The sequence below is a fragment of the Watersipora subatra genome, chromosome 1 (assembly GCF_963576615.1).
Source record: "Watersipora subatra chromosome 1, tzWatSuba1.1, whole genome shotgun sequence".
Classification (NCBI taxonomy): domain Eukaryota; kingdom Metazoa; phylum Bryozoa; class Gymnolaemata; order Cheilostomatida; family Watersiporidae; genus Watersipora; species Watersipora subatra.
In genome coordinates, this window is record NC_088708.1 from 38982814 (window position 1) to 39009656 (window position 26843).

Consider the following 26843-nt stretch of genomic DNA (forward strand, 5'->3'; position numbering starts at 1 on the left):
GTCAATAAAATCTAGTCTCATGTCTACATTATATGCCTTCAAGAAGATCGTCTTGTCAATAAAATCTAGTCTCATGTCTACATTATACTCCTTCAAGAAGATCGTCTTGTCAATAAAATCTACAGCCTCATGTATACATTATATGCTTTCAAGAAGATCTTCTTGTCAATAAAATCTACAGCCTCACGTCTACAGTATATGCCTTCAAGAAGATCTTCTTGTCAATAAAATCTACAGCCTCACGTCTACATTATATGCTTTCAAGAAGATCGTCTTGTCAATAAAATCTACAGTCTCATGTCTACATTATATGCCTTCAAGAAGATCTTCTTGTCAATAAAATCTACAGCCTCACGTCTACATTATATGCTTTCAAGAAGATCGTCTTGTCAATAAAATCTACAGTCTCATGTCTACATTATATGCCTTCAAGAAGATCTTCTTGTCAATAAAATCTACAGTCTCATGTCTACATTATACGCCTTCCAGAAGATCGTCTTGTCAATAAAATCTACAGTCTCATGTCTACATTATACGCCTTCAAGAAGATTGTCTTGTCAATAAAATCTAGTCTCGTGTCTACATTATACGCCTTCAAGAAGATCTTCTTGTCAATAAAATCTACAGTCTCATGTCTACATTATACGCCTTCCAGAAGATCGTCTTGTCAATAAAATCTACAGTCTCATGTCTACATTATATGCCTTCAAGAAGATCGTCTTGTCAATAAAATCTACAGCCTCATGTCTACATTATATGCTTTCAAGAAGATCGTCTTGTCAATAAAATCTACAGTCTCATGTCTACATTATATGCCTTCAAGAAGATCGTCTTGTCAATAAAATCTACAGCCTCACGTCTACAGTATATGCCTTCAAGAAGATCTTCTTGTCAATAAAATCTACAGTCTCATGTATACATTATACGCCTTCAAGAAGATCGTCTTGTCAATAAAATCTAGTCTCACGTCTACATTATACGCCTTCAAGAAGATCTTCTTGTCAATAAAATCTACAGTCTCATGTCTACATTATATGCCTTCAAGAAGATCGTCTTGTCAATAAAATCTACAGTCTCATGTCTACATTATATGCCTTCAAGAAGATCTTCTTGTCAATAAAATCTACAGTCTCATGTCTACATTATACGCCTTCAAGAAGATCTTCTTGTCAATAAAATCTACAGCCTCATGTATACAGTATATGCCTTCCAGAAGATTTTGCAATTTGCTCTTCAAGGCAACAGCTGCTGAAGGTTGTAGTCAATAAAAGAAGAGGCAAGGTTGGAACAATCAAGTACAAGGAGTGTTTGTGTCATGTTTTCACATCTGTCATCAGCTTGAGACTGAGGTTTTTATCGTTTAAATGTGTGATTGTGCCAAATTTTATTTGATTTTAACAGAAAGTATCAATGTTATTCTATCAGTTGATATGTTGTTTGTTGTGTTATGCGATCTCACTGTCAAGATATTTGAAGATTAAAATCGACAAAAGCTGATCTCGTTAAAAACGCTCAGAAAAAAGATGTGCTTGCTCAAGTGATGTATATAGTGAGACAGCCTGTCACCATCTCTCTGGTATTCACATCAGCTATTGTGATAAAAGTCTAGTCCTACGCGGCTCTATTGGCATATATTTTATTTTGTATTTGCTCATGATTGCTAGAATAAAATGTTAAATCTAGCTACAAATAAATATTTCAAACGCCTCAAATAATGATAATTGAAAATTTAATATGTTAGTTTTCTTTAAATGCTGTGTAAGCATCTAGTGTAAGAACTGACTACGATTCTGCCAGTCTACAGTAATTAGGTCATTGAGTTAACTTATATCATCGCGACCTTTGTATCAGCAAAGTTTTCAGTTGCTACCCACACTGGAAACTAGTTACTAAATAAAACAAGCAAGCCGCATCTTTGAAAATAATATGTGCAAATATATGGCGAAACCAACTGCATCCCCAAAGAATTAATGTATAGTCAACGTTGTCTGGTCATTATTAGAATCAATTTGTACATGTAGAAAAGAATTTACTGGTCACATTTGATTAGTTGATTTAAGTACAAAACAAATGGTTTTATGAGTTGATCGAACTAGTGAATGCAAAACAATGTCAATTTCTTTGAAATCAATTAGCCCACCGGTTCTGGCAAAGGGTTAATAAAGCCATTGTTGCATCTAGTTGGCAAATTGTGGACTCGCCTGTTTCTTTAAAATGCGATGCCACACACACGCACACACACACACATGGCCTTTTGTGATACAGGTCGGGTGTGCAGATGGAATGAGTTTCAATGTGACAACAGCATTTGTATCTCGTCCGCCTTCAAGTGTGACGGACAAAACGACTGCTTGGACAAATCCGATGAAAGCGATAGTCTGTGCTGTGAGTAGCTCAAAATATCTCAACCATAGTGTATCAATTGGCCATCCATCGTTGGCCAAGCCTGACGGTGTACTTTTTCATTTACCCTTTTTTCAGCGTTAGCTTGTCTCTGCCTCCACAATTAGGTACACTGTCGTGTTTCTTGTATTGCAGCAATGAATAAATGCTTGACAGACAGATTTCGCTGCGGTAACAGTAAATGCGTGTCTGCCTCCATGTTGTGTGATGATAAAGATGACTGCGGGGATAGGTCAGATGAGGACCCTAAAAACTGTATGAGCAAGTGTGGGCATGGCTTTTATCGTTGCCCTAATGGAGGTAAGCGGAGCCCAATGCTGACACCAAATATGTTATCGAAGACTATTTTAGTAATATAATCATCAAATGCATAATTTTCATCATCTGTTTAGGAGGTTGTATATCAGCCGAGAAGGTTTGCGATGGTAATGTTGACTGTCCCTCCTTCACCAAAGAAGCTCGGAAGGGCTGTACTAATATTGGTTGCCCATTTGAAACAGATGAACGGAATTCGGAGTGTATAGCTCGTAAGTAACAGTGGTTTTTTATTTGTCTTTCTATATATTTTGTGGTAACATCATGTTATAGCCCTGCTCGAAAATTGGATGGTGCAATTTTCTTGGCCTATCTATTGATACAGAAGTCACAAAGTTTGCTTATGTCAGTGCGGTAGGTAGAACACATGAAGTTTACTTATGCCGGTATGGTAGGTAGAGCACTTGAAGTTTGCCTATGCCGGTGTGGTAGGTGGAGCATTTGAAGGACACGTATGTCAGTGTGGTAGGTAGATCACTTGAAGGACACGTGTGTCAGTGTGTTAGGTAGAGCGCTTGAAGGGCACGTATGTCAGTTTGGTAGGTAAAGCAATTGAAGGGCACGTATGTCAGTGTGCTAGGTAGAGCACTTGAAGAGCACGTGGGTCAGTGTGCTAGGTAGAGCACTTGAAAAGCACGTATGTCAGTTTGGTAGGTAGAGCACTTGACGGACACGTATGTCAGTTTGGTAGGTAGAGCACTTGACGGGCACGTATGTCAGTGTGGTAGGTAGAGCACTTGAAGGGCATGTATGTCAGTTTGGTAAGTAGAGCACTTGAAGGGCACGTATGTCAGTGTGGTAGGTAGAGCACTTGATGGGCACGTATGTCAGTTTGGTAGGTAGAGCAATTGAAGGGCACGTATGTCAGTGTGGTAGGTAGAGCACTTGAAGGGCATGTGTGTCAGTGTGGTAGGTAGAGCACTTGAAGGGCATGTGTGTCAGTGTGGTAGGTAGAGCACTTGAAGGGCATGTATGTCAGTGTGGTGGGTAGAGCAATTGAAGGGCATGTGTGTCAGTGTGGTAGGTAGAGCACTTGAAGGGCACATATGTCAGTGTGCTAGGTAGAGCACTTGAAGGGCACATATGTCAGTGTGCTAGGTAGAGCACTTGAAGGGTACGTGTGTCAGTGTGCTAGGTAGAGCACTTGAAGGGCATGTAAACACTTTCTGAGATATTTCCTCTTTTATGGTTATGATGATCTGACCATTTTCACTCACAGGATTCATTTGAGTTTTAAAATTTTGTAATAAATCATTATTATGACTAATTCTACTAGGATTTTGGTATATTTCCCTTTTCTAATGCTTTGTTTTAGAATGTTATTACTGCTCATGTGCATCTGTTCCGCATGCACTGACTATCTAAGCCATATGTATTGTATGTGTTGGTTTTCATGGTCTTTTATTTATGATGTATACATATTGGGCTGAGCGAATGCATCATGTATGCGTTATGATACCTCTCTGTAGATATCAAGGAAGTCTATTTAGTTATTTATATAGTGTTGTTCTATGTACGAGATGTATGCTATATTTATGTATTGCAATGGCTTTGTGTTGCTGGTCACACCATTTACTGTTGTACTTTATAGGCAAGGAAGTGGGTGGATGTGCCCATATACACGCGAGTATTTTTTACACCAAAGTTCTAGAGCAAGGCAAGTCTATCAACAAGAGATGCTCTCCTAAGATTAAGTGTGAGAACATAACTTCATCGCTTGTGAACATCACCTGTGAGAAGGGATATGAGGTAGACGTGGCACACGCCATGGACCCTTGCAAGCTCTGCAAAGGTCAGGCTAACACCTATTCAACAGTAGCCCTGATGCATCAGGGGGCTACTGCCGTTAATCTTGCTAAGTAAGTACAGTGAAACTCAAATAACTCGCCCTCAGATATCTCGAACACATTGTTAACTCGAACGGATTTGTTTGGTCCGGTCCCACGCGATGATAAATTGTTTTAGATAACTCAACCTTAACTTCGTTAACTCAAAAAGTTTTTGGTTCAACGGCTACCGAGACGGTTGTTATCGCTTTAGAATATCACTTAATTCCAAGCCATAGAGATAAACATCAGCTTTTAGTAGTTCTTAGGCATCATTATTACCACTATCGGCAAAATATTTTTGTTAACGACTTTTCTAAAGGTTTGCAAAAAATCAAATTTTACCAAACATCTGCTTGAGGATAGCTTTTCGAAAGCAAGGAGAAGCGAGGTAATCTTCAGATAAACTTAAAGAAAAATCGGCCAAATTGTTTTTTGTTCAAACGCTCAAAAGAAAAGTATGTCTTTTTTTCTGAGTGTTTCAACCGCGATCAAGTTTCGCCTATTTTAATCTGAAAACATCCTGGCAGTCACATCACCTAAAACAAACAAATCTCAAGTAATAGGAAAATATTTATACTTTCTGATAAAAATGGTTAAAACATTACATGAGAGGCCCCTTAACTTGCAACGAGCAATCAATGCTTTTGATTTATATGTAGTTTGTATATGTACAGATAAATACATACAGTTATGACAGTGTTCTCATAACTTGAACGCTCTGATAACTCGAACACTTTCTCTCGGTCCCATGAAGGTCGAGTTAGCTGAGTTTCACTGTATATTAATTCACAGCAAGCGATTGCATGCACCATCAGCCATAGGGATAAATTGGCGCAAGTCAATCATTTTCTCAATTCACTTATTAATGAAAGTAGGTGTGAAGTGAGAAGAGGTGTCCAAGGAATGTATTACTCCATCACCCCGGGCATCACCTCCCTTCTCTTCTGCTTCGCTGTTGAATAATTAGATTCTGCAGAGTTTAAAACTAGCTGTCAACCTGTTCCCTGAGAGGTTGTCAGGTATAATAGCTATCTGATGGAGCTAGCTTGTGTACCTTGCAGACAAGGATGAATGTGTCGAGTACGGCTCGTGTTCTCAGCTGTGCAGCAACCTCGAAGAAGGCTATTCATGCTCGTGCGCACCAGGATTTGTACAGGTTGTCTCCGAGCATCTTGGCCCTCAACACGACTGTGTACTTGCTTCCGATGGTAAGACAAACATGTGCTAGAAAGTTGCCTAGGAAATTGCCTTTGCTTTCTACATGCTGCATATTAATCCCACCTCTCCCACGGACCATGCTGCATATTAATCCCACCTCTCTCACGGACCATGCTGCATATCAGTCCCATCTCTCCCATGGGTCATGCTGCATATCAGTCTCACTTCCCCACTGGCCATGCCTCATATTAGTCTCACCTCTCCCATGGGTCATGTTACGTATTAATCCCACATTTCCCGCAGATCATGCTGCATATTGGTCCCACCTCGTGTGTTCCATCTTTTCAGAATTCATAAACGCCTGATGAATCTGACCCCTCTGACCTTTCATGCATTTCTTATTTCTTAGTCTTATTGTGTAAAACTGTTCAAAAGCTTATTGGTTTTCTTTAGATTTGCCATGCACAATAATACTGTAAAACCTCTAGCTGAACGCCTCCTATTTGAACCCAACCTTTAATAAAGCACCACTATAGGAGAAGGATTAAAAAGGGGCCACCCTTTAATTGAACACCACTTCTATTTGACCAGCACTGACATTCTTTGATTTTTTTTATCCAAAATAGGAAGTGATCAAAAAGAAAGTTTCCACAAAATGGTACTAATAATGACTCGGGTACATCAATAACAATTAATTCTTTCATTGTTGCTGTAGTAGCTGCCACCGAATCAGTGGCGTGTACCGAGAAGATCGGTTGTCATAATCATCAGAACTACAGTCTGATTCCAAGTCAGTAAGGTCTAAATCCGATCCATTGTCTTCCGATTCATCCATAATGTGGTTTACAATCTAGCCTGACAATTTTGAAGCATTTTGATGAATGATAAGAATACTCTTCAAGAACACCGTACGGTGTAATGGCAGCCATTGGTATGGCCTGCCAAAGTCCGTTTTCTAACTCAAAAGCTTTACGGGTTTTTTCTTCAACTTTGAAAGCAACAATATCAAAATAATGAATAACTGTATCTGGCTAATACTTTTTTACTTAGTACCTTGTTTAACTTAGTCTGATACTTCGACGTATATGTAAAACAGTTTAGCAAAAATGTTGGGCCGACAGCATTAATGTCGCTCTCTCGGAGGAGAGTGCAAAATTAGGCGATATTAACAGGTTGAAAGGTTAGATTTATTTTCTAAAATTCTGTTGAGCTAGTCAAAAAATACAGAGTTCCCTCTCTTTGGGCGTCGCCTCTTATAAAACGTCACTATAGAGGACGGGTTGAAAAATACAGCACCATGGTTTTACGGTATGTGTGCTACAATATTTAGGGACTTCAAATGTTGCAACAGTTGGTATCAATTAGCACATGTACAGAGTGAAGGTTGCATTAAAATTGTTGGTGACTATCTCCCAAGCCTCTCTTCCCATGTCTATACCTTATTTATATTTACTCGACTTGCTGTGTTATTTGTGCGACGGCACATACAGATAGTGTATAACTGCAAGTTCAATGTTGTATGTCTTTCAGAGAACCCCTACCTCATTCTTGCTGATGGGTACGTCATCAGATCTTATGAAATGGCACGTGATTCTAATGACAGACCTTCTTTCCTGAGTTACTCGGATTCCATCTCACGGATCGATTCAGTAGCTGTTGACCTGACGGGAAAGCAGTGGTCAGCCTACTTGCTCAGTTATCATTCTAAGGCTATCCTTCAGGCAGATATCACTTCGCTCAAAAGAGTCGCTGGCAAGACTTCACGACTGTCGAAGAGGCAGTCATCGACAGCTGTAAAGCCACAGTCCATCTCTCAATTTAGACAGCTCGTAAGTGCCAAATGATAGCATGTGCTCGCTAAGGCTCACAGGTTGTCTAATAATTTACCTAAATGAGGTGTTTGTGTTCAAGGGTTAACCTGGTTACACTGTCTTTCTAGATGTTTTTCTCCATTTCTAGCTGTGTTTACATTGTAGTGGGGAAACCTGAATGATCCAAAATCCTTGACATTTGACTGGGTGCATGGAAATTTGTATTGGGTTGACTCGTTAAATCGAACCATATCTCTTCTTGATGTGAAACAAAGTCTACAGGCTACGGTTGTCACATCTCAGTCTATGTTTGTTGAGCTCAATGATGGACATCTCAACCCGCAGTACATCACCATCGATCCTACATTTAGGTAGGCTCATTTGTGGATTACCCAGCTACCCGCACATGCTCTCTTTAGAAAGCCTATAAAACCGGTGTGAAGCTTAATATCTTAGCTAGGCTTGTACTGCACATGAACTAGTTTGCTTGGTAAAATTAGCTTTTTTCTTGTGTGGTACCGACTGAGGGCACAATGTAAATCAGTGCACTAATTTAGAGTAATATGTCGCGTAAAAGTCCCTCTTACTCAGACTGTAATGAGTGTGAAGTATTTGCTAGCAATTTTAATGCATATAGTTTTGATCCATATTATAATAATTATAACTGTCTTTTGTTACGTTGCTCTACTGATTTACTGCTCTACTTACATCTACTCTACAGTCTGTCTCATCTACTACAGTCTGTCTCATCTACTACAGTCTGTCTCATCTACTACAGTCTGTCTTATCTACTACAATCTGTCTCATCTACTACAGTCTATCTCATCTACTACAGTCTGTCTCATCTACTACAGTCTGTCTCATCTACTACAGTCTGTCTCATCTACTACAGTCTGTCTCATCTACTACAGTCTGTCACATCTACTACAATCTGTCTTATCTATTACAGTCTGTCTTATCTACTCCAGTCTGTCTCATCTACTACAGTCTGTCTCATCAACTACAGTCTGTCTCATCTACTACAGTCTGTCTCATCTACTACAGTCTGTCTCATCTACTACAGTCTGTCTTATCTACTACAGTCTGTCTCATCTACTACAGTCTGTCTCATCTACTACAGTCTGTCTCATCTACTACAGTCTATCTCGTCTACTACAGTCTGTCTCATCTACTACAGTCTGTCTCATCTACTACAGTCTGTCACATCTACTACAATCTGTCTTATCTATTACAGTCTGTCTTATCTACTCCAGTCTGTCTCATCTACTACAGTCTGTCTCATCAACTACAGTCTGTCTCATCTACTACAGTCTGTCTCATCTACTACAGTCTGTCTCATCTACTACAGTCTGTCTTATCTACTCCAGTCTGTCTCATCTACTACAGTCTGTCTCATCAACTACAGTCTGTCTCATCTACTACAGTCTGTCTCATCTACTACAGTCTGTCTCATCTACTACAGTCTGTCTCATCTACTACAGTCTGTCTCATCTACTACAGTCTGTCTCATCTACTACAGTCTGTCTCATCTACTACAGTCTATCTCGTCTACTACAGTCTGTCTCATCTACTACAGTCTGTCTCATCTACTGCAGTCTGTCTCATCTACTACAGTCTGTCTTATCTACTACAGTCTGTCTCATCTACTACAATCTGTCTCATCTACTACAATCTGTCTCATCTACTACAGTCTGTCTAATTTACTACAGTCTGCCTCGTCTACTACAGTCTGTACAACTTGTTTGTTAATATGTAACATTTAGTATAGAATGTTTTTTTATTTACTTCCCGTGTAATGGATTTTCCCATTTTAGCATGCGCATATTCTGGACTGACTGTTGTGTGAAGCCTCGTATTTGGTCCGCCGACCTTGATGGCGGCTCACCAAAGATGCTGACTGACAGACTCGAGGGTCCTGCCGGTATCACCTGTGATGTGGCTAACCAGAGGCTGTACTGGACAGATAGCAAGAGGGGTAGTCTCTCAACTATGACAGTAGATGGTGACGACTTGAGGCTAGTCCACACTTTTACAGGTATTTCTAACAAGATCTTAAAGCTATATATTGTATACATGTATCACTACTTGATAACTCATGTTTATAACACTTATAGATGTTTATGCCAATAACCGCGCAAGTAGTGTGTTCAACAGGGGAGAATCTTTAACCGTGCAAGTAGTGTGTTCAACAGGGGAGAGTCTTTAACCGTGCAAGTAGTGTGTTCAACAGGGGAGAGTCTTTAACTGTGCAAGTAGTGTGTTCAACAGGGGAGAGTCTTTAACCGTGCAAGTAGTGTGTTCAACAGGGGAGAGTCTTTAACTGTGCAAGTAGTGTGTTCAACAGGGGAGAGTCTTTAACCGTGCAAGTAGTGTGTTCAACAGGGGAGAGTATTTAACCGTGCAAGTAGTGTGTTTAACAGGGGAGAGTCTTTAACTGTGCAAGTAGTGTGTTCAACAGGGGAGAGTCTTTGCCGACTTCGGAAAAGCAAAGCTTTTGCTCTGTTTGCCCGTAGTAGATGTAGTCATTGGGTGGCTGCACCATGTCATTGTAAAGTTTTCCATATTGAATAGTGCTTGTCATTTTTTCTATAGCATTATGAATTTTCGAATACAAATATACATGTATAATTATCGTAGTTGTTTAGTAGTTGTCTTCACATACTAACATACTTGTCTATATTATATTAATTAATACTAACATATCTGTAGTCCTCGTCAAAGGGCTATTTTTTGGGTTTTTTGTGTTCATTGTTTTAGACCTAGAGAGCTATATGCCATAGACCTCTAAAGCTATCTATATTTTTAAAATTGAACATTTCAAGTTCAAAGCATTTTTGCATAGTTGTTTATCCATAGCCACAAAGATTATGTAAAGCAAGAGCCTATACATGTAGTTGCAATTAATTAATTAGAGCTATCTTAAATGTTGGTGGAGTAGAATGGTTGCTTACTGTTCAGAATAATGTCTATAGTGTATTTTTTGTATCGCAGAAGGACATATCGGAGAGAAATAATGATATTACCCTAGGTTCCATTCTCTTGCTTGTAGACTTGAGTCCAAGCATGATAGATGTGTTCGGAAGAGAGCTAATAGTGACTTCATTAAATAGATCAACCGTGGTGACCATGGATAAGTTTATGGGGCTCAGTGACCGGGCCCATAATCTAAGTGTATCAACCATAGTTAGCTCACAGTCTACACATGTCAGCGATGCTCTTGTCATCCATCCTGCTAAACAACTTCTTCCTCAGAATGGTTGGTATGCTTGCTTCCCAGCCATTTGAGTTTTCTGTCATGTAACTGGTGTAAAACTAACATCGTTTTGACCGGGGAGTTACTGTAATTTCAAAGGAAGCATACTTTTAAAGCTTCATATGATATATTAATTGCAGCGAGTGTGTGTCTCTGTGGCAACAATACGATTGTAACAGAGACTTTCCATGAAGGTTACAAGCGGTGCAGTTGTCTCTGCGCTGACGACTACAAGAGGATAAATGAATCCGACTGTTCTTACTGTCCATGCATGAACAAGGGCACCTGCTCTAACCCACCCCAACATCCTGTCACCTGCGTGTAAGTCTCATCACATTACCTTACTGTCAATGGTCAGCTATGCCAGGAGCTATTACTATTAAGCCTCCTGACCCGACCTGACCACCTGGAGACTGATAATCTTAGAATCAGTCTCAGCATCTCACTTTTTGTTAGTTGGAAGTGTAACAAATGCTACATTTTAGTGGTTACTAGCGTCCTTCCTGTCAATTGATGGTATTATCATTCTTTTCTGCTAGTGCAGTTTAGCAACAAATGATCTTGTTATTCTATTGATGTGACCTTTTTTATATTATTATTATTATTTACATCTTTAGTGTTTATATCTCTATTGCTCATATCTCTATTGCTCATATCTCTATTGCTCATATCTCTATTGCTCATATCTCTATTGCTCATATCTCTATTGCTCATATCTCTATTGCTCATATCTCTATTGCTCATGTCTCTATTGCTCATATCTCTATTGCTCATATCTCTATTGCTCATATCTCTATTGCTCATATCTCTATTGCTCATATCTCTATTGCTCATATCTCTATTGCTCATATCTCTATTGCTCATATCTCTATTGCTCATATCTCTATTGCTCATGTCTCTATTGCTCATATCTCTATTGCTCATATCTCTATTGCTCATATCTCTATTGCTCATATCTCTATTGCTCATATCTCTATTGCTCATATCTCTATTGCTCATATCTCTATTGCTCATATCTCTATTGCTCATGTCTCTATTGCTCATATCTCTATTGCTCATATCTCTATTGCTCATATCTCTATTGCTCATATCTCTATTGCTCATATCTCTATTGCTCATATCTCTATTGCTCATATCTCTATTGCTCATATCTCTATTGCTCATATCTCTATTGCTCATATCTCTATTGCTCATATCTCTATTGCTCATATCTCTATTGCTCATATCTCTATTGCTCATATCTCTATTGCTCATATCTCTATTGCTCATATCTCTATTGCTCATATCTCTATTGCTCATATCTCTATTGCTCATGTCTCTATTGCTCATATCTCTATTGCTCATATCTCTATTGCTCATATCTCTATTGCTCATATCTCTATTGCTCATATCTCTATTGCTCATATCTCTATTGCTCATATCTCTATTGCTCATATCTCTATTGCTCATATCTCTATTGCTCATATCTCTATTGCTCATATCTCTATTGCTCATATCTCTATTGCTCATGTCTCTATTGCTCATATCTCTATTGCTCATATCTCTATTGCTCATATCTCTATTGCTCATATCTCTATTGCTCATATCTCTATTGCTCATATCTCTATTGCTCATATCTCTATTGCTCATATCTCTATTGCTCATATCTCTATTGCTCATATCTCTATTGCTCATATCTCTATTGCTCATATCTCTATTGCTCATATCTCTATTGCTCATATCTCTATTGCTCATATCTCTATTGCTCATATCTCTATTGCTCATATCTCTATTGCTCATATCTCTATTGCTCATATCTCTATTGCTCATATCTCTATTGCTCATATCTCTATTGCTCATATCTCTATTGCTCATATCTCTATTGCTCATATCTCTATTGCTCATATCTCTATTGCTCATATCTCTATTGCTCATATCTCTATTGCTCATATCTCTATTGCTCATATCTCTATTGCTCATATCTCTATTGCTCATATCTCTATTGCTCATATCTCTATTGCTCATGTCTCTATTGCTCATATCTCTATTGCTCATATCTCTATTGCTCATATCTCTATTGCTCATATCTCTATTGCTCATATCTCTATTGCTCATATCTCTATTGCTCATATCTCTATTGCTCATATCTCTATTGCTCATATCTCTATTGCTCATATCTCTATTGCTCATATCTCTATTGCTCATATCTCTATTGCTCATATCTCTATTGCTCATGTCTCTATTGCTCATATCTCTATTGCTCATATCTCTATTGCTCATGTCTCTATTGCTCATATCTCTATTGCTCATGTCTCTATTGCTCATATCTCTATTGCTCATGTCTCTATTGCTCATATCTCTATTGCTCATATCTCTATTGCTCATATCTCTATTGCTCATATCTCTATTGCTCATGTCTCTATTGCTCATATCTCTATTGCTCATATCTCTATTGCTCATATCTCTATTGCTCATGTCTCTATTGCTCATATCTCTATTGCTCATATCTCTATTGCTCATGTCGCTGTTTTTTTGTAAGTCTATTGCTCAAACCTGAATTTCTCATTCTTCTATTGTTTACACCTCTATTGCTCATACCTCTATTGTTTTTACTTCTATTTTTCAAGCCATTATCGCTCTTACCTCTATCGCTGATACCTCTATCGCTGAAACCGTTATCATTCTCACAGGATGTGTAGTATAAGGGAACAATAGAAAGGATTGTAAAGTGGGTTACTAGAACTACCAAGCGTTGTCTCTATAATAGAGTGTCTATGCGCAGGTGTCCCCAGGGCTATGGAGGCCAGAGGTGTGAACAGCATTTGTGCAAGGACTATTGCAACAAAGATGCTCAGTGTGACGTCTTCGATGGCAAGCCTTACTGCCTGTGAGTATGTACTAGTACGGTAATTGCACAAGCATTGCATATGCCTTGCTCACTACGAGTGTTGTGGCTAACTGTTAACCCCTGTTACACACTGATTAGGATGGATTTTAATCATTTGGTTGTTTTTAATAGTTTGTCTTCTGGTCTTATTAACTTGTGCATGTATGTGTTTACTTAATGTCCTCATCAGACCAACAATTGTACAGTATGTGTTTACCTAACGTCCTCATCAGATCAACAATTGTACAGTATGTGTTTACTTAATGTCCTCATCAGACCAACAGTTGTACAGTATGTGTTTACCTAACGTCCTCATCAGATCAACAGTTGTACAGTATGTGTTTACCTAATGTCCTCATCAGACCAACAATTGTACACGTATGTGTTTACCTAATGTCCTCATCAGATCAACAATTTAATATGAAATCTTAGTCATTGTCTCAACATAGGACACTTTTTAGTTTAAAGGTTGACGTGCAACAGAATTCACATTACAGTTATTTGGTATCAAAATATTCACCATGTCTTACTCTGCTGTGATGTAGGTGCAAAATATGTGGAAATATGATTACAAGCTTTAAAAGCTCAAAAATGAACAGTTTATCACAGCCATCACGAAAATGCCATAATTTGAAATCTCTTTATTTGGATGACGTTCTCAAACATTGTGGTTATTATTTTGGCACATGATGTTATCACATGAAATGAAAGGCCAATAAAAGTCTCGATATAAAACGTTTCGTACTACTAGTTTATGACAAACACTTCGGGTTTTACCAAAAAGCCCATCTCAAATATGGATGCTCGCTACTTTACAGTTTTGTTTCAGCTTGGTCTAATCATCAGTCGTAATCTGATCATGTGACCCATATTCCATGCTGAACAGCGCGAACAATTTCTGCAGCATTTTTCGGTTATCACAGGTGACCAACAAGCTTGTCATGTTTATCAGAGGATGATATGCACCCCTTCGAGCTAAGGTTAAAAAATTAAACGAATTTTTACGGTAGGTTTTGAGATATCAGTGCTCAAAGTGACAGCATTACAATGATGATGAAATAGACACGAAATGACAATAAACATGGTTTTATTTTATATTTGTAGTAGGTACAAATTGTTTGTAGTATATTTGTGAAAATATTTTGACGAATAAGGTTGCATGAAAGTGTAAACAGAAGCCATCATGTTTAACTACGTCCCATTTGAGCGGTTTTGGAAAGAGATTCCAATTTTTGGCGTCTTCGTGATGGCTGCGATTAAGTGTATATTTTTGAGCTTTTAAGAGCTTGTAATCACATTCCACATATTTTGCCCCTACAACACAGCAGAGTAAGACATGGTGAATCCTCTGATACCAAATAACTGTAATGTGAATTTTGTTGCAAGTCAACCTTTAAAGATTGTAAAAGTTTGCCTCGCTAAGCATAACTTTTAGTCTAAAACTTGCTGTTGATAAATATACTTTCGTGAATGTAACCGCTTTTTATATACGTGCATCAAAGTATGAAGACCGCGTTAGACAAGGAACCACTGTTAGCCTGTAACAGTTATTAATTATGTTTATGGTGTTGCTTTCAAAGTTTTAAAGAAACAACCGAAAAGCTTTAGAGTCTGAAAACAAGATAATTAATTATTATTGATGTAAATGATTCATTATTAATACGATTTTGTGGACACTTTTCTACTGATCACTTGTTATTATGGGTTCATAAAGATCAAAGGTTGTCAAAGGGGCAGTCAAATGGTGGTGGTGTTCAAATAGAGGATGGCACTTCATTTTTCAACACTTCCATCAAGAGGTGGCGTGCAAATAGAGGTGGTGTTCTAATAGAGATGGCATTCAATTAGAGGTTTTACAGCAAATATGGATAAGGTGATGTGCAAGTATCACAATAAGTTATCTATTGTTATCTCCAGCCTCCATGACACTGCTGATGGTTGTTCAAGTATATATATAATCATTATTAATTACAGCTGAATGTACACCCTTAATTTTTTTATCATTTTGTTAACCTTCATGGAGTTGTCATACATGTACCATGTAGCTGTTAGACCATACCATGTAGTTGCTATCCCATGTAGTCGCTATCCTATGTAGTTGTTATACCAGGTAGTTGCTATCCCATGTAGTTGTTATACCATGTAGTTGCTATCCCATGTAGTTGTTATACCATGTAGTTGTTAGCCCATGTAGTCGCTATCCTATGTAGCTGTTAGACCATATAGTTGTTATACCATGTAGTTGCTATCCCATGTAGTCGATATCCTATGTAGTTGTTATACCATGTAGTTGCTATCCCATGTAGTCGCTATCCTATGTAGCTGTTAGACCATATAGTTGTTATACCATGTAGTTGTTATACCATGTAGTCGCTATCCTATGTAGTTGCTATACCATGTAGTTGCTATCCCATGTAGTCGCTATCCTATGTAGCTGTTAGACCATATAGTTGTTATACCATGTAGTTGCTATCCCATGTAGTCGCTATCCTATGTAGTTGTTATACCATGTAGTTGCTATCCCATGTAGTTGTTATACCATGTAGTTGTCATACCATATAGTTGTCTTACCATATAGTTGTTATACCATATAGTTGTCATACCATATAGTTGTCATACCATATAGTTGTCATACCATGTAGTTGTCATACCATATATCAATATCAATATAGTTGTCATACCATATAGTTGTCATACCATATAGTTGTCATACCATATAGTTGTCATACCATATAGTTGTCATACCATATAGTTGTCATACCATGTAGTTGTCATACCATATAGTTGTCAATCATAGATTCAATATCACAGATGATTAAATCACATACAGCACAGTAGTTGTTGATTAGAATAGTCACAAGAATCCAGAGTAGCGGGTTGCTTTAACTTTTATTTAGTGTTCATTGGATTCTTTTTCAAAGTATTGCTATTATTTTTCATATTTTAATAAAAATACATGTTGCACATGAAATGAAACTTAAATGACTCTGATGAATAGAATGTTAAAATGGTGATCTGACATATTGTAAGTCGATTGTTTGGTGTGGTTACACTTGCTAGTTGGTAAGTCATTACACTTTCTAGTCGGTGAGTCACTACATTTTATAGTCAGTGAGTCATTACACTTGCTAGTTGGTGAGTCATTACACTTACTAGTCAATGAGTCATTACATTTACTAGTCAATGAGTCATTACACATGATAGTTGGTGAGTCATTACACTTGCTAGTCAGTGAATCATTACACTTACTAGTTGGTGAATCATTACACTTGCTAGTCAGTGAATCATTACATTTTCTAGTCAGTCTGTCATTCTACTTACTAGAAATTCCACTGTCATACAGCCCATGACCAAAGTGATATTGGAAAAAAAGAAAGGGTACTGATGGTTGAGAAATGCAATATTAGCAGTCAAATGGCACTGCAGTGCAATAGGATAACTGCAATGGTAGCTGTAGTGTAATGGGTGTGGGTGTTATTATATACAACAAACAGCAATAATGAAAGGAAAAGATTATATGTTTATATTTTTCCCCTGCTATAGGAGAAATGCAACATTGGCCAATATTAAAAGTAAAATGCACTGATATTATTAGAATAACCAATATTATTAATATAGTAATAATAGAAAACCAATGCACAATTTTGTTTACATTTCAAAACGTCATAGCTAACAATATCAAGAAGTTGTGATATTTATATAGATTTTTAAAAAATCTATTCAAAAAAGTGTTTGGTCATGACAAACAGCAATTATGAAAGGAAAAGATTATATGTTTATATCTCTCCCCCTGCAATAGGAGAAATACAATATTGGCCAATATTAGAAGTAAAATGCACTGAAATTATTAGAATAACCAATATTATTAATATAGTAATACAGTAATAATAGAAAACCAATGCACAATTTTGTTTACATTTCAAAACGTCATAGCTAACAATATCAAAAAGTTGTGGTATTTATATAGATTTTTAGAAAATCTATTTAACAAAACTATTTACAAAAAAAAATAACATTAACATATTACCCATCATCGATGTTGTTAGTGTGACTATTACACTTCAATAGTCATCCAAACTTATAATTAAATATTGTAATAATCTCATAAGAATCGGTAGAAAAAAATATCATCGTCATTTCCTTTACTTTCACTGTTTTGGACATCAGTTAGAATACCAAAGTACTCAAAAGTTTCCAAAATGTCAGTTACTTTGAAATCGGCAAAAAGGAAACGATTTCTGTACTTCTACGTTAATTACAGAAACCTTCGGCAATTCGACAATGCTATAGACTGGTGAAATGTGCACGTTATTTTTTCGTGAAATGTGCACGACTTAATGGTTGTATTCTCTGTCGCTCGGTGTTTCGTTTGCCGGTTTTGACATTTATTAAACTAAGCTTTTCAAGCGTTTTGTGACGATTTTCGACCAAATTAATCTGTCTATATGTGTGTAATCCGATCAGATGGGTAAGTTTTAAGATACTGTCGACAATTTACAAAGACTTGGTAACATATTTAAATAGACTTATATGTGTTTTGTATCGTTATAATACTTTAACGACTCTACAAAACGATGGTTAAATTTGTTGATGAGATTTTAAAACAAGGGTTTGCGACGTTGTTGATGAATAATTTTCGTAAGTTGTGTGCACATGCATTTATCATAAAAACTCTCAAACTTCGCTCCGCTCATTCTGTCATGGGACTAGTCAGTGAGTCATTCCACTTACTAGTCAGTGAGTCATTACACTTACAAGTCAGTGAGTCATTACACTTACTAGTCAGTGAGTCATTCCACTTTCTAGTCAGTGAGTCATTACACTTACTAGTCAGTGAGTCATTACATTTACTAGTCAGTGAGTCATTACACTTGCTAGTCAGTGAGTCATTACACTTACTAGTCAGTGAGTCATTACACTTGCTAGCCTGAATCATCATAATTGCTAGTCTGCGACTCCTTAGTTCACCTGCTGCTGATTAGCTGTGTAGTCACACATATAGGTCAAGTTTGTAATGTCAATGTGTATGTTTGTTCCATCATGCCTATTGTGCTGATGCCGTGACATCTATGTTGTCATATTTATGTTATGAAGTACTGCACATGTATTGCTTTTATTTGTGCTGTCTCCGCCAGGTGTCCATCTCATCTATCTGGGGAGAGGTGTGAGTTCTCCAAGTGCAAGGGTTTCACGTGTGAAAATTATGGTACTTGCCAGGTTGATGATGGAGGGCTTCCTTACTGTTTGTGAGTATGTCAGAAATACTAAACTCTTCTATCCTCCAGAGTTGTTGTCTCACTCTGTTCAATAACTTGTTTTGGTTTTACTCGTCATATACACATCTTGGACATCTTTCTACAAAATTGTCTCACCACTCAAATGAGATTCTTGTTAAATATTAAATCCTGGATAACTCTTAAAATGACCACTGGTTTATCAGAACAGTGCAAAAATATGGCTCTGGATCTCCAAACATTGATAACATAACTTTTTTTCATATAATTTTATAAATCGTATTTGTGCAGGCAACATAGTGATCGGTTGAGCCATCAATCTCTAGCCATCCTTGTTTTTTGTCCAATTATATTCACTGATATTCGCTTGCATCTACTGCGATATGAACAATCAGCTTTTTTACTTGGAGTTATTTTCCACTACATCAGCTTATGGAAGTCTCGTGACAGAATATAGAATCAAATATGTTGGTTGGTAACATGTGGAGCGAATGATCGTTGTAGGTGTCCTTCAAGCTACACAGGAGAGCGCTGTGAAAGGAAAGTGCTGGATCCGTGCAAAGAAATCTGCTGGAAAAGATCATCATCTTGTACCATTCTCTCAAATTCCTATAGTTGTAATTGCCTCCCACAGTATACAGGTAGGTAGCTATCTGGTAAAATATACAGTTAGGCAGCTATCTGGTACAATATACAGTTAGGCAGCTATCTGGTACAATAAACAGGTAGGCAACTATCTGGTACAATATACAGTTAGGCAGCAGTCCGGCACAATATTCACGTAGACTGCAGTCCGGTACAATAGATAAGTAGGCAGCCGTCTGGTACAATGTACAAGTAAGCAACTACCTGGTACAGTATACAGTTAGGCAGCTATCTGGTACAATATACAGTTAGGCAGCTATCTGGTACAATATACAGTTAGGCAGCTATCTGGTACAATGAACAGGTAGGCAACTATCTGGTACAATATACAGTTAGGCAGCTATCTGGTACAATATACAGTTAGGCAGTTATCTGGTACAATAAACAGGTAGGCAACTATCTGGTACAATATACAGTTAGGCAGCAGTCCGGCACAATATTCACGTAGACTGCAGTCCGGTACAATAGATAAGTAGGCAGCAGTCTGGTACAATATACAAGTAGACAGCAGTCCGGTACAATGCACAGATGGGTGGGTTGGCAGAGGTATCCAGCCGTCACTAAGTGCTAGGGTTAAAGCTGACTATAACTTTGTGTACATACATGTAGGGCTGTAACTGTTAACAGGAGGTGATTGTGAGACCTGCAATCTTCGAAATGGCTCAGAAGTTTATGAATGTCATCGTCGAGGAAAGTGTGTATATGATGAAAAACACCAGCCCAAATGTCTTTGTACTGTTGGCCATTTTGATTCACACAGCCAATGCCTACACAGCATTTGCAAGGATCGCTGTCTTAATGGAGGTAATTTTTAGGCTTGCCTCCCGTTTTTCATTATTCTTTAGGGTATCTCTATATATGCAGTATGAGGATATGTCACTAACTGCTTGGTCCAATGCCTTCTCGCTAGGAGTATAGACTGCGCCCTAGCACATGACTGGACTGTACTGAGTTAGCATTTTTATACATGTCACATTGCTCAGTAGCCGACTAGTAGCCGACTAGTAGCCGACTAGTAGCCGACTAGTAGCCGACTAGTAGCCGACTAGTAGCCGACTGGTAGCCGACTGGTAGCCGACTGGTAGCCGATTGGTGGCCGAGTGGTAGCCGAGTGGTGGCCGAGTCTTTTGGGTGTTGCTATGCAGCTAAATCTCTATAATTCATGTTAAAACCATTGTATGTTAAATTATATATTCCTGCAGAATATAGTTTGGTCCATTCCAAAAATCAATGATGGTTCCACAACAAATACATAGTCATTAATTGAATTCATTGTAAATAAAGGCAAAAATATATTAATCCTGAAATAATTTATATTGATAAATCCCGCTTTGCTATTGTGTCTGTCTGTTAATCCGGTTGATTTTACTCAAACTTCACTCACATATGCTCCACATACGCATGTTCCTCGCCTTCCACCAGGCCGCCAAAAACATTTGGTTTCACAACTTGGTTTTAATATTTGGTTCCTGAACCAGCCTCTCAAACGGAACTTAGACTCTGACTTAAACCTCTTAGACTATCTGATTGAAAATAAAAGAAATCCGAGGCAATGTCCGGTTTACAGGCTAATCCTACGGCTAATCCCAGCGTTAAAAAGAAGCTTTAGTTGTTAGCTCACCTTAGAAACAGGCAAATGAAGTACAGTGTATGTGTGGTGATGCAAAGGTTACGAGGTGGATAGGCAAGTGAAGTACATGTAGGTGTGGTGATGCAAAGGTTAGGAGGTGAATAGGCAAATGAAGTACAGTGTAGGTGTGGTGATGCAAAGGTTACGAGGTGGATAGGCAAGTGAAGTACAGTGTAGGTGTGGTGATGCAAAGGCTACGAGGTGGATAGGCAAATGAAGTACAGTGTAGGTGTGGTGATGCAAAGGTTACGAGGTGGATAGGCAAGTGAAGTACAGTATAGGTGTGGTGATGCAAAGTTTACGAGGTGGATAGGCAAATGCAGTACAGTGTATGTGTGGTGATGCAAAGGTTACGAGGTGGATAGGCAAGTGAAGTACAGTGTAGGTGTGGTGATGCAAAGGTTACGAGGTGGATAGGCAAATGAAGTACAGTGTAGGTGTGGTGATGCAGAGGTTACGAGGTGGATAGGCAAGTGAAGTACAGTGTAGGTGTGGTGATGCAAAGGTTACGAGGTGGATAAGCAAGTGAAGTACAGTATAGGTGTGGTGATGCAAAGGTTACGAGGTAAATAGCCAAGTGAAGTACAGTGTAGGTGTGGTGATGCAAAGGTTACGAGGTAAATAGCCAAATGAAGTACATTGTAGGTGTGGTGATACAAAGGTTACGAGGTAAATAGCCAAATGAAGTACAGTGTAGGTGTGGTGATACAAAGGTTACGAGGTGGATAGGCAAGTGAAGTACAGTGTAGGTGTGGTGATGCAAAGGTTACGAGGTGGATAGGCAAGTGAAGTACAGTGTAGGTGTGGTGATGCAAAGGTTACGAGGTAAATAGCCAAATGAAGTACAGTGTAGGTGTGGTGATGCAAAGGTTACGAGGTGGATAGGCAAGTGAAGTACAGTATAGGTGTGGTGATGCAAAGGTTACGAGGTAAGTAGCCAAGTGAAGTACAGTATGGGTGTGGTGATGCAAAGGTTACGAGGTGAATAGACAAATGAAGTACAGTATAGGTGTGGCAAAATAAATGTTATGGGGTGGAGGTGGTCATAGAGATACACAGACTAATTCTCTCTGACTTGTACTAGTTTAAGTGTAAACTATCTTAGCTTACCTATTTTTATTATTATTTATATTTTTGTCTTTTTATGCATTTCTCTCCTTGCGCCTATGAAATTGCTTTCAAAATGCTTTAAAAGTCATGTTGGTCAACTGTCAGATGTTCGATCCACCTTTACATTGTAGGTGTGAAAGGTCATGTGTAGATGCTTGACCCATATTTGTTCTGTTACTTTTCTTTGCCACCACAGGTACATGCTCAGTCGGTAACAAGAAGGAAACAGTCTGTTCTTGTCCTCCACACTTCACAGGGGAACGGTGTGAGCTAAGAATGACCTGTGTAACAGGATATTGTGAGAACGGCGGCACATGCTTGGAGAGTGGTGAGTGTACACGACTGCACATGTCTCTATTTGAGTAGAGCATGTCAGGGTAATAAAGTTTATTTTCAAGTCATATACTTGCACTTTTAATGAAGCCGTTCTGCATTACATGCGGTTCAACTAGCAAGGTTATGAGCCGTTCTGCATTACATGCGGTTCAACTAGCAAGGTTATGAGCCGTTCTGCATTACATGCGGTTCAACTAGCAAGGTTATGAGCCGTTCTGCATTACATGCGGTTCAACTAGCAAGGTTATGAGCCGTTCTGCATTACATGCGGTTCAACTAGCAAGGTTATGAGCCGTTCTGCATTACATGCTGTTCAACTAGCAAGGTTATGAGCCGTTCTGCATTACATGCTGTTCAACTAGCAAGGTTATGAGCCGTTCTGCATTACATGCGGTTCAACTAGCAAGGTTATGAGCCGTTCTGCATTACATGCTGTTCAACTAGCAAGGTTATGAGCCGTTCTGCATTACATGCTGTTCAGCTAGCAAGGTTATGAGCCGTTCTGCATTACATGCTGTTCAACTAGCAAGGTTATGAGCCGTTCTGCATTACATGCTGTTCAACTAGCAAGGTTATGAAATAAAACATCAATAAAATGATCAAGTACATCAAGTGCATCAAATATATAGCTTCGCATACCGCTTGCAGCGCTGAATAAGACAGTCATTCAACTTGGATTTCAGATAAGCAAAGAAAAAAACCTGCTCAGTGCCTCTGCTTACCTCAATACGCTGGCTCAACCTGTGAGAGCTATTGCGGCTCTTGTACCGGTAAAAGGTTCTGCCAACTGGTATCCGGCAAGCCCAGATGTGGGTGTCCTCAATCGCAGCAAGGTGATGATTGTCAGTACAGCGCTCATTGTAACAACTATTGCGGCAACAACAGCCTCTGTTTAGGCTGCACTGATGACAGTCAGAGCTGTGATTCATGCTGCACATGCAGGTAACTCACTCCCAACCTTGTTGCAATGTATTCTAGAGTATTTGAGTTTCTATTGTCTTCTAAAATAATAGTATTATTTTGCTGAGAATTGTATAAAAACAATGCTTTTATGGTACTGATATCTTTCAGTAGGAACCATTCATAGAAAAAACGCGTATGGAAGAGAAAAATTAAACTGAGAATTGATTTTTGACTCTCATCTCTTTTCTTATGTCCCAGAATGGCATAGTTAGAGTTGTGTGCACCAGTCTCTCATCATTTATAACTGCAATGTTTTTGACTCCAATTTTTTTTCATTTTGTCAAACATGCTATGCGTGTTTACCTGGTTAAATACTCTCATCATTATCTATTTCGGTTCCATCTTTATGTTATTCATGTTGGCATACTCACACGCCCTATATATTGACAGATGCAAAGACGGAAGCAGTGGCACTACCTGTGGAACCAGCAACACTAGTAGCACCCAGTCGCCTCTTTCATCTCACACTGGTTCGTTTTCTACTGCGATGTGTTCCGATCAGTATCTGGGCCTTTATTAATATCACTCATCTGCACAAAATTAAATAGCATTTCCTGTTTGATTGTAGCTAGTTGAACAAACTTCCTTTAGATCTCGTGCATATCTCCTACTGCATTTTATGTATTGTTAAGATGGGTTTAGATAAAACGCATGGCTTTGTGCATGTTTGCAGGTACTATTATAGCCGGTGCAATATGTGGACTCATTATTCTTACGATCTTTCTATTTGGAGCTATCCTTGTTTTCCGAAAAAGGCAAAGGAGGTGAGATCTCTATCAATTCCTATTGTCCATTTTCTTTGTAGTTGTATTTAATGCTGCTCATCTATTGGTAGTTGCATTCTATGCCTCCAGTTTATTGGTAGTTTTATTTAATGCTCCTCATCTATTGGTAGTTGCATTCTATGCCTCCAGTTTATTGGTAGTTGAATTTAATGCTCCTCATCTATTGGTAGTTGTATTCTATGCCTCCAGTTTATTGGTAGTTGTATTTAATGCTCCTCATCTATTGGTAGTTGCATTCTATGCCTCCAGTTTATTGGTAGTTGTATTCTATGCCTCCAGTTTATTGATAGTAGTATTTAATGCTCCTCATCTATTGGTAGTTGCATTCTATGCCTCCAGTTTATTGATAGTTGTATTTAATGCTGCTCATCTATTGGTAGTTGCATTCTATGCCTCTAGTTTATTGGTAGTTGTATTTAATGCTGCTCATCTATTGGTAGTTGCATTCTATGCCTCCAGTTTATTGGTAGTTTTATTTAATGCTGCTCATCTATTGGTAGTTGCATTCTATGCCTCCAGTTTATTGGTAGTTTTATTTAATGCTCCTCATCTATTGGTAGTTGTATTCCATGCCTCCAGTTTATTGGTAGTTGTATTTAATGCTGCTCATCTATTGGTAGTTGTATTCTATGCCTCCAGTTTATTGGTAGTTGTATTTAATGCTGCTCATCTATTGGTAGTTGTATTCTATGCCTCCAGTTTATTGGTAGTTGTATTTAATGCTCCTCATCTATTGGTAGTTGCATTCTATGCCTCCAGTTTATTGGTAGTATGTATTTAATGTTGCTCATCTATTGGTAGTTGTATTCTATGCCTCCAGTTTATTGGTAGTTGTATTTAATGCTGCTCATCTATTGGTAGTTGTATTCTATGCCTCCAGTTTATTGGTAGTTTTATTTAATGTTGCTCATCTATTGGTAGTTGCATTCTATGCCTCCAGTTTATTGGTAGTTTTATTTAATGCAGCTCATCTATTGGTAGTTGTATTCTATGCCTCCAGTTTATTGGTAGTTTTATTTAATGCTGCTCATCTATTGGTAGTTGTATTCTATGCCTCCAGTTTATTGGTAGTAGTATATAATGCTCCTCATCTATTGGTAGTTGTATTTTATGCCTCCAGTTTATTGGTAGTTGTATTTAATGCTGCTCATCTATTGGTAGTTGCATTCTATGCCTCCAGTTTATTGATAGTTGTATTTAATGCAGCTCATCTATTGGTAGTTGTATTCTATGCCTCCAGTTTATTGGTAGTTGTATTCAATGCTCCTCATCTATTGGTAGTTGCATTCTATGCCCCCAGTTTATCGGTACTTGTCTTTAATGCTCATCATCTATTGGTAGATCAGCATTCTATGCTGATCTTATCTCACTTGGCATTTTTGTCAGCTGTTTAGTTTACAGTCGTGTGTTTTAAAGTTCTTTATTGCATGCTGCAGGAGATACATGTTTGAACATTTGAGACTATCAGAAGATCGAGACCACACGATGCATGTATCTAACCCAATGTATATGAAGTCAGTGCAGGATGACATCGATGAACCTGACGACGATGCTGACGACGATCAGTACTCAGTCTATTCCGCCACAAATGTAAGATCTTATTGCTATTATCATCTGTCAGGGTGACAAGTTCAAACCCTTATGACATCGTTACCTGTCAGTGTCACAAATGTAGGCTCTCTTATGTTATCAACTCTTATCTGAGATGACAATACTGAGTCCTCAGTCTTCATTTTTGAGAAGAAATATATTGGCTCATATATCTGTAAAACAACGTGTTATACACAATATTGACATCTGAAATATTGATATCTGCACTATTGACATCTGCACTATTGACATCTGCACTATTGACATCTGCACTATTGACATCTGCACTATTGACATCTAAACTATTGACATCTAAACTATTGACATCTGAACTATTGACATCCGAACTATTGACATCCGAACTATTGACATCCGAACTATTGGCATCTAAACTATTGACATCTAAACTATTGACATCTAAACTATTGACATCTAAACTATTGACATCTAAACTATTGACATCTAAACTATTGACATCTGAACTATTGACATCTAAACTATTGACATCTAAACTATTGACATCTAAACTATTGACATCTAAACTATTGACATCTGAACTATTGACATCTAAACTATTGACATCTAAACTATTGACATCTAAACTATTGACATCTGAACTATTGTCATCTGAACTATTGACATCCGAACTATTGAAGTTCGCACTATTGACATCCAAGCTGACATCCGAACTATTGTCATCTGAACTATTGACATCTGAACTATTGACATCTAAACTATTGACATCTGAGCTGTTGACATCTGAACTATTGACATCTAAAATATTGACATCTGAGCTGTTGACATCTGCACTATTGACATCTGGACTATTGGCATCTAAACTATTGACATCCAATCTGACATCCGGACTATTGACATCCGAATTATTGAAATTCGCACTATTGACATCCAAGCCGA

At 38.1% G+C, this 26843-nt stretch overlaps 1 protein-coding gene across 1 annotated transcript in view; it reads left to right on the top strand.

Annotated features, from left to right (window-relative positions):
* Positions 1 to 26843, top strand: part of LOC137387407 (low-density lipoprotein receptor-related protein 1B-like) — a 114825-nt gene that overhangs the window by 46809 nt on the left and 41173 nt on the right. Inside the window, 19 exon segments of the mRNA XM_068073825.1 lie at positions 2266 to 2385; positions 2539 to 2703; positions 2796 to 2930; positions 4310 to 4510; positions 5609 to 5755; positions 7236 to 7534; positions 7682 to 7887; positions 9331 to 9551; positions 10566 to 10772; positions 10910 to 11090; positions 13531 to 13635; positions 18771 to 18881; positions 19374 to 19510; positions 20142 to 20318; positions 22451 to 22582; positions 23274 to 23532; positions 23944 to 24023; positions 24227 to 24317; positions 25775 to 25928. Of these exon segments, the coding sequence (XP_067929926.1) occupies positions 2266 to 2385; positions 2539 to 2703; positions 2796 to 2930; positions 4310 to 4510; positions 5609 to 5755; positions 7236 to 7534; positions 7682 to 7887; positions 9331 to 9551; positions 10566 to 10772; positions 10910 to 11090; positions 13531 to 13635; positions 18771 to 18881; positions 19374 to 19510; positions 20142 to 20318; positions 22451 to 22582; positions 23274 to 23532; positions 23944 to 24023; positions 24227 to 24317; positions 25775 to 25928 (3128 nt within the window).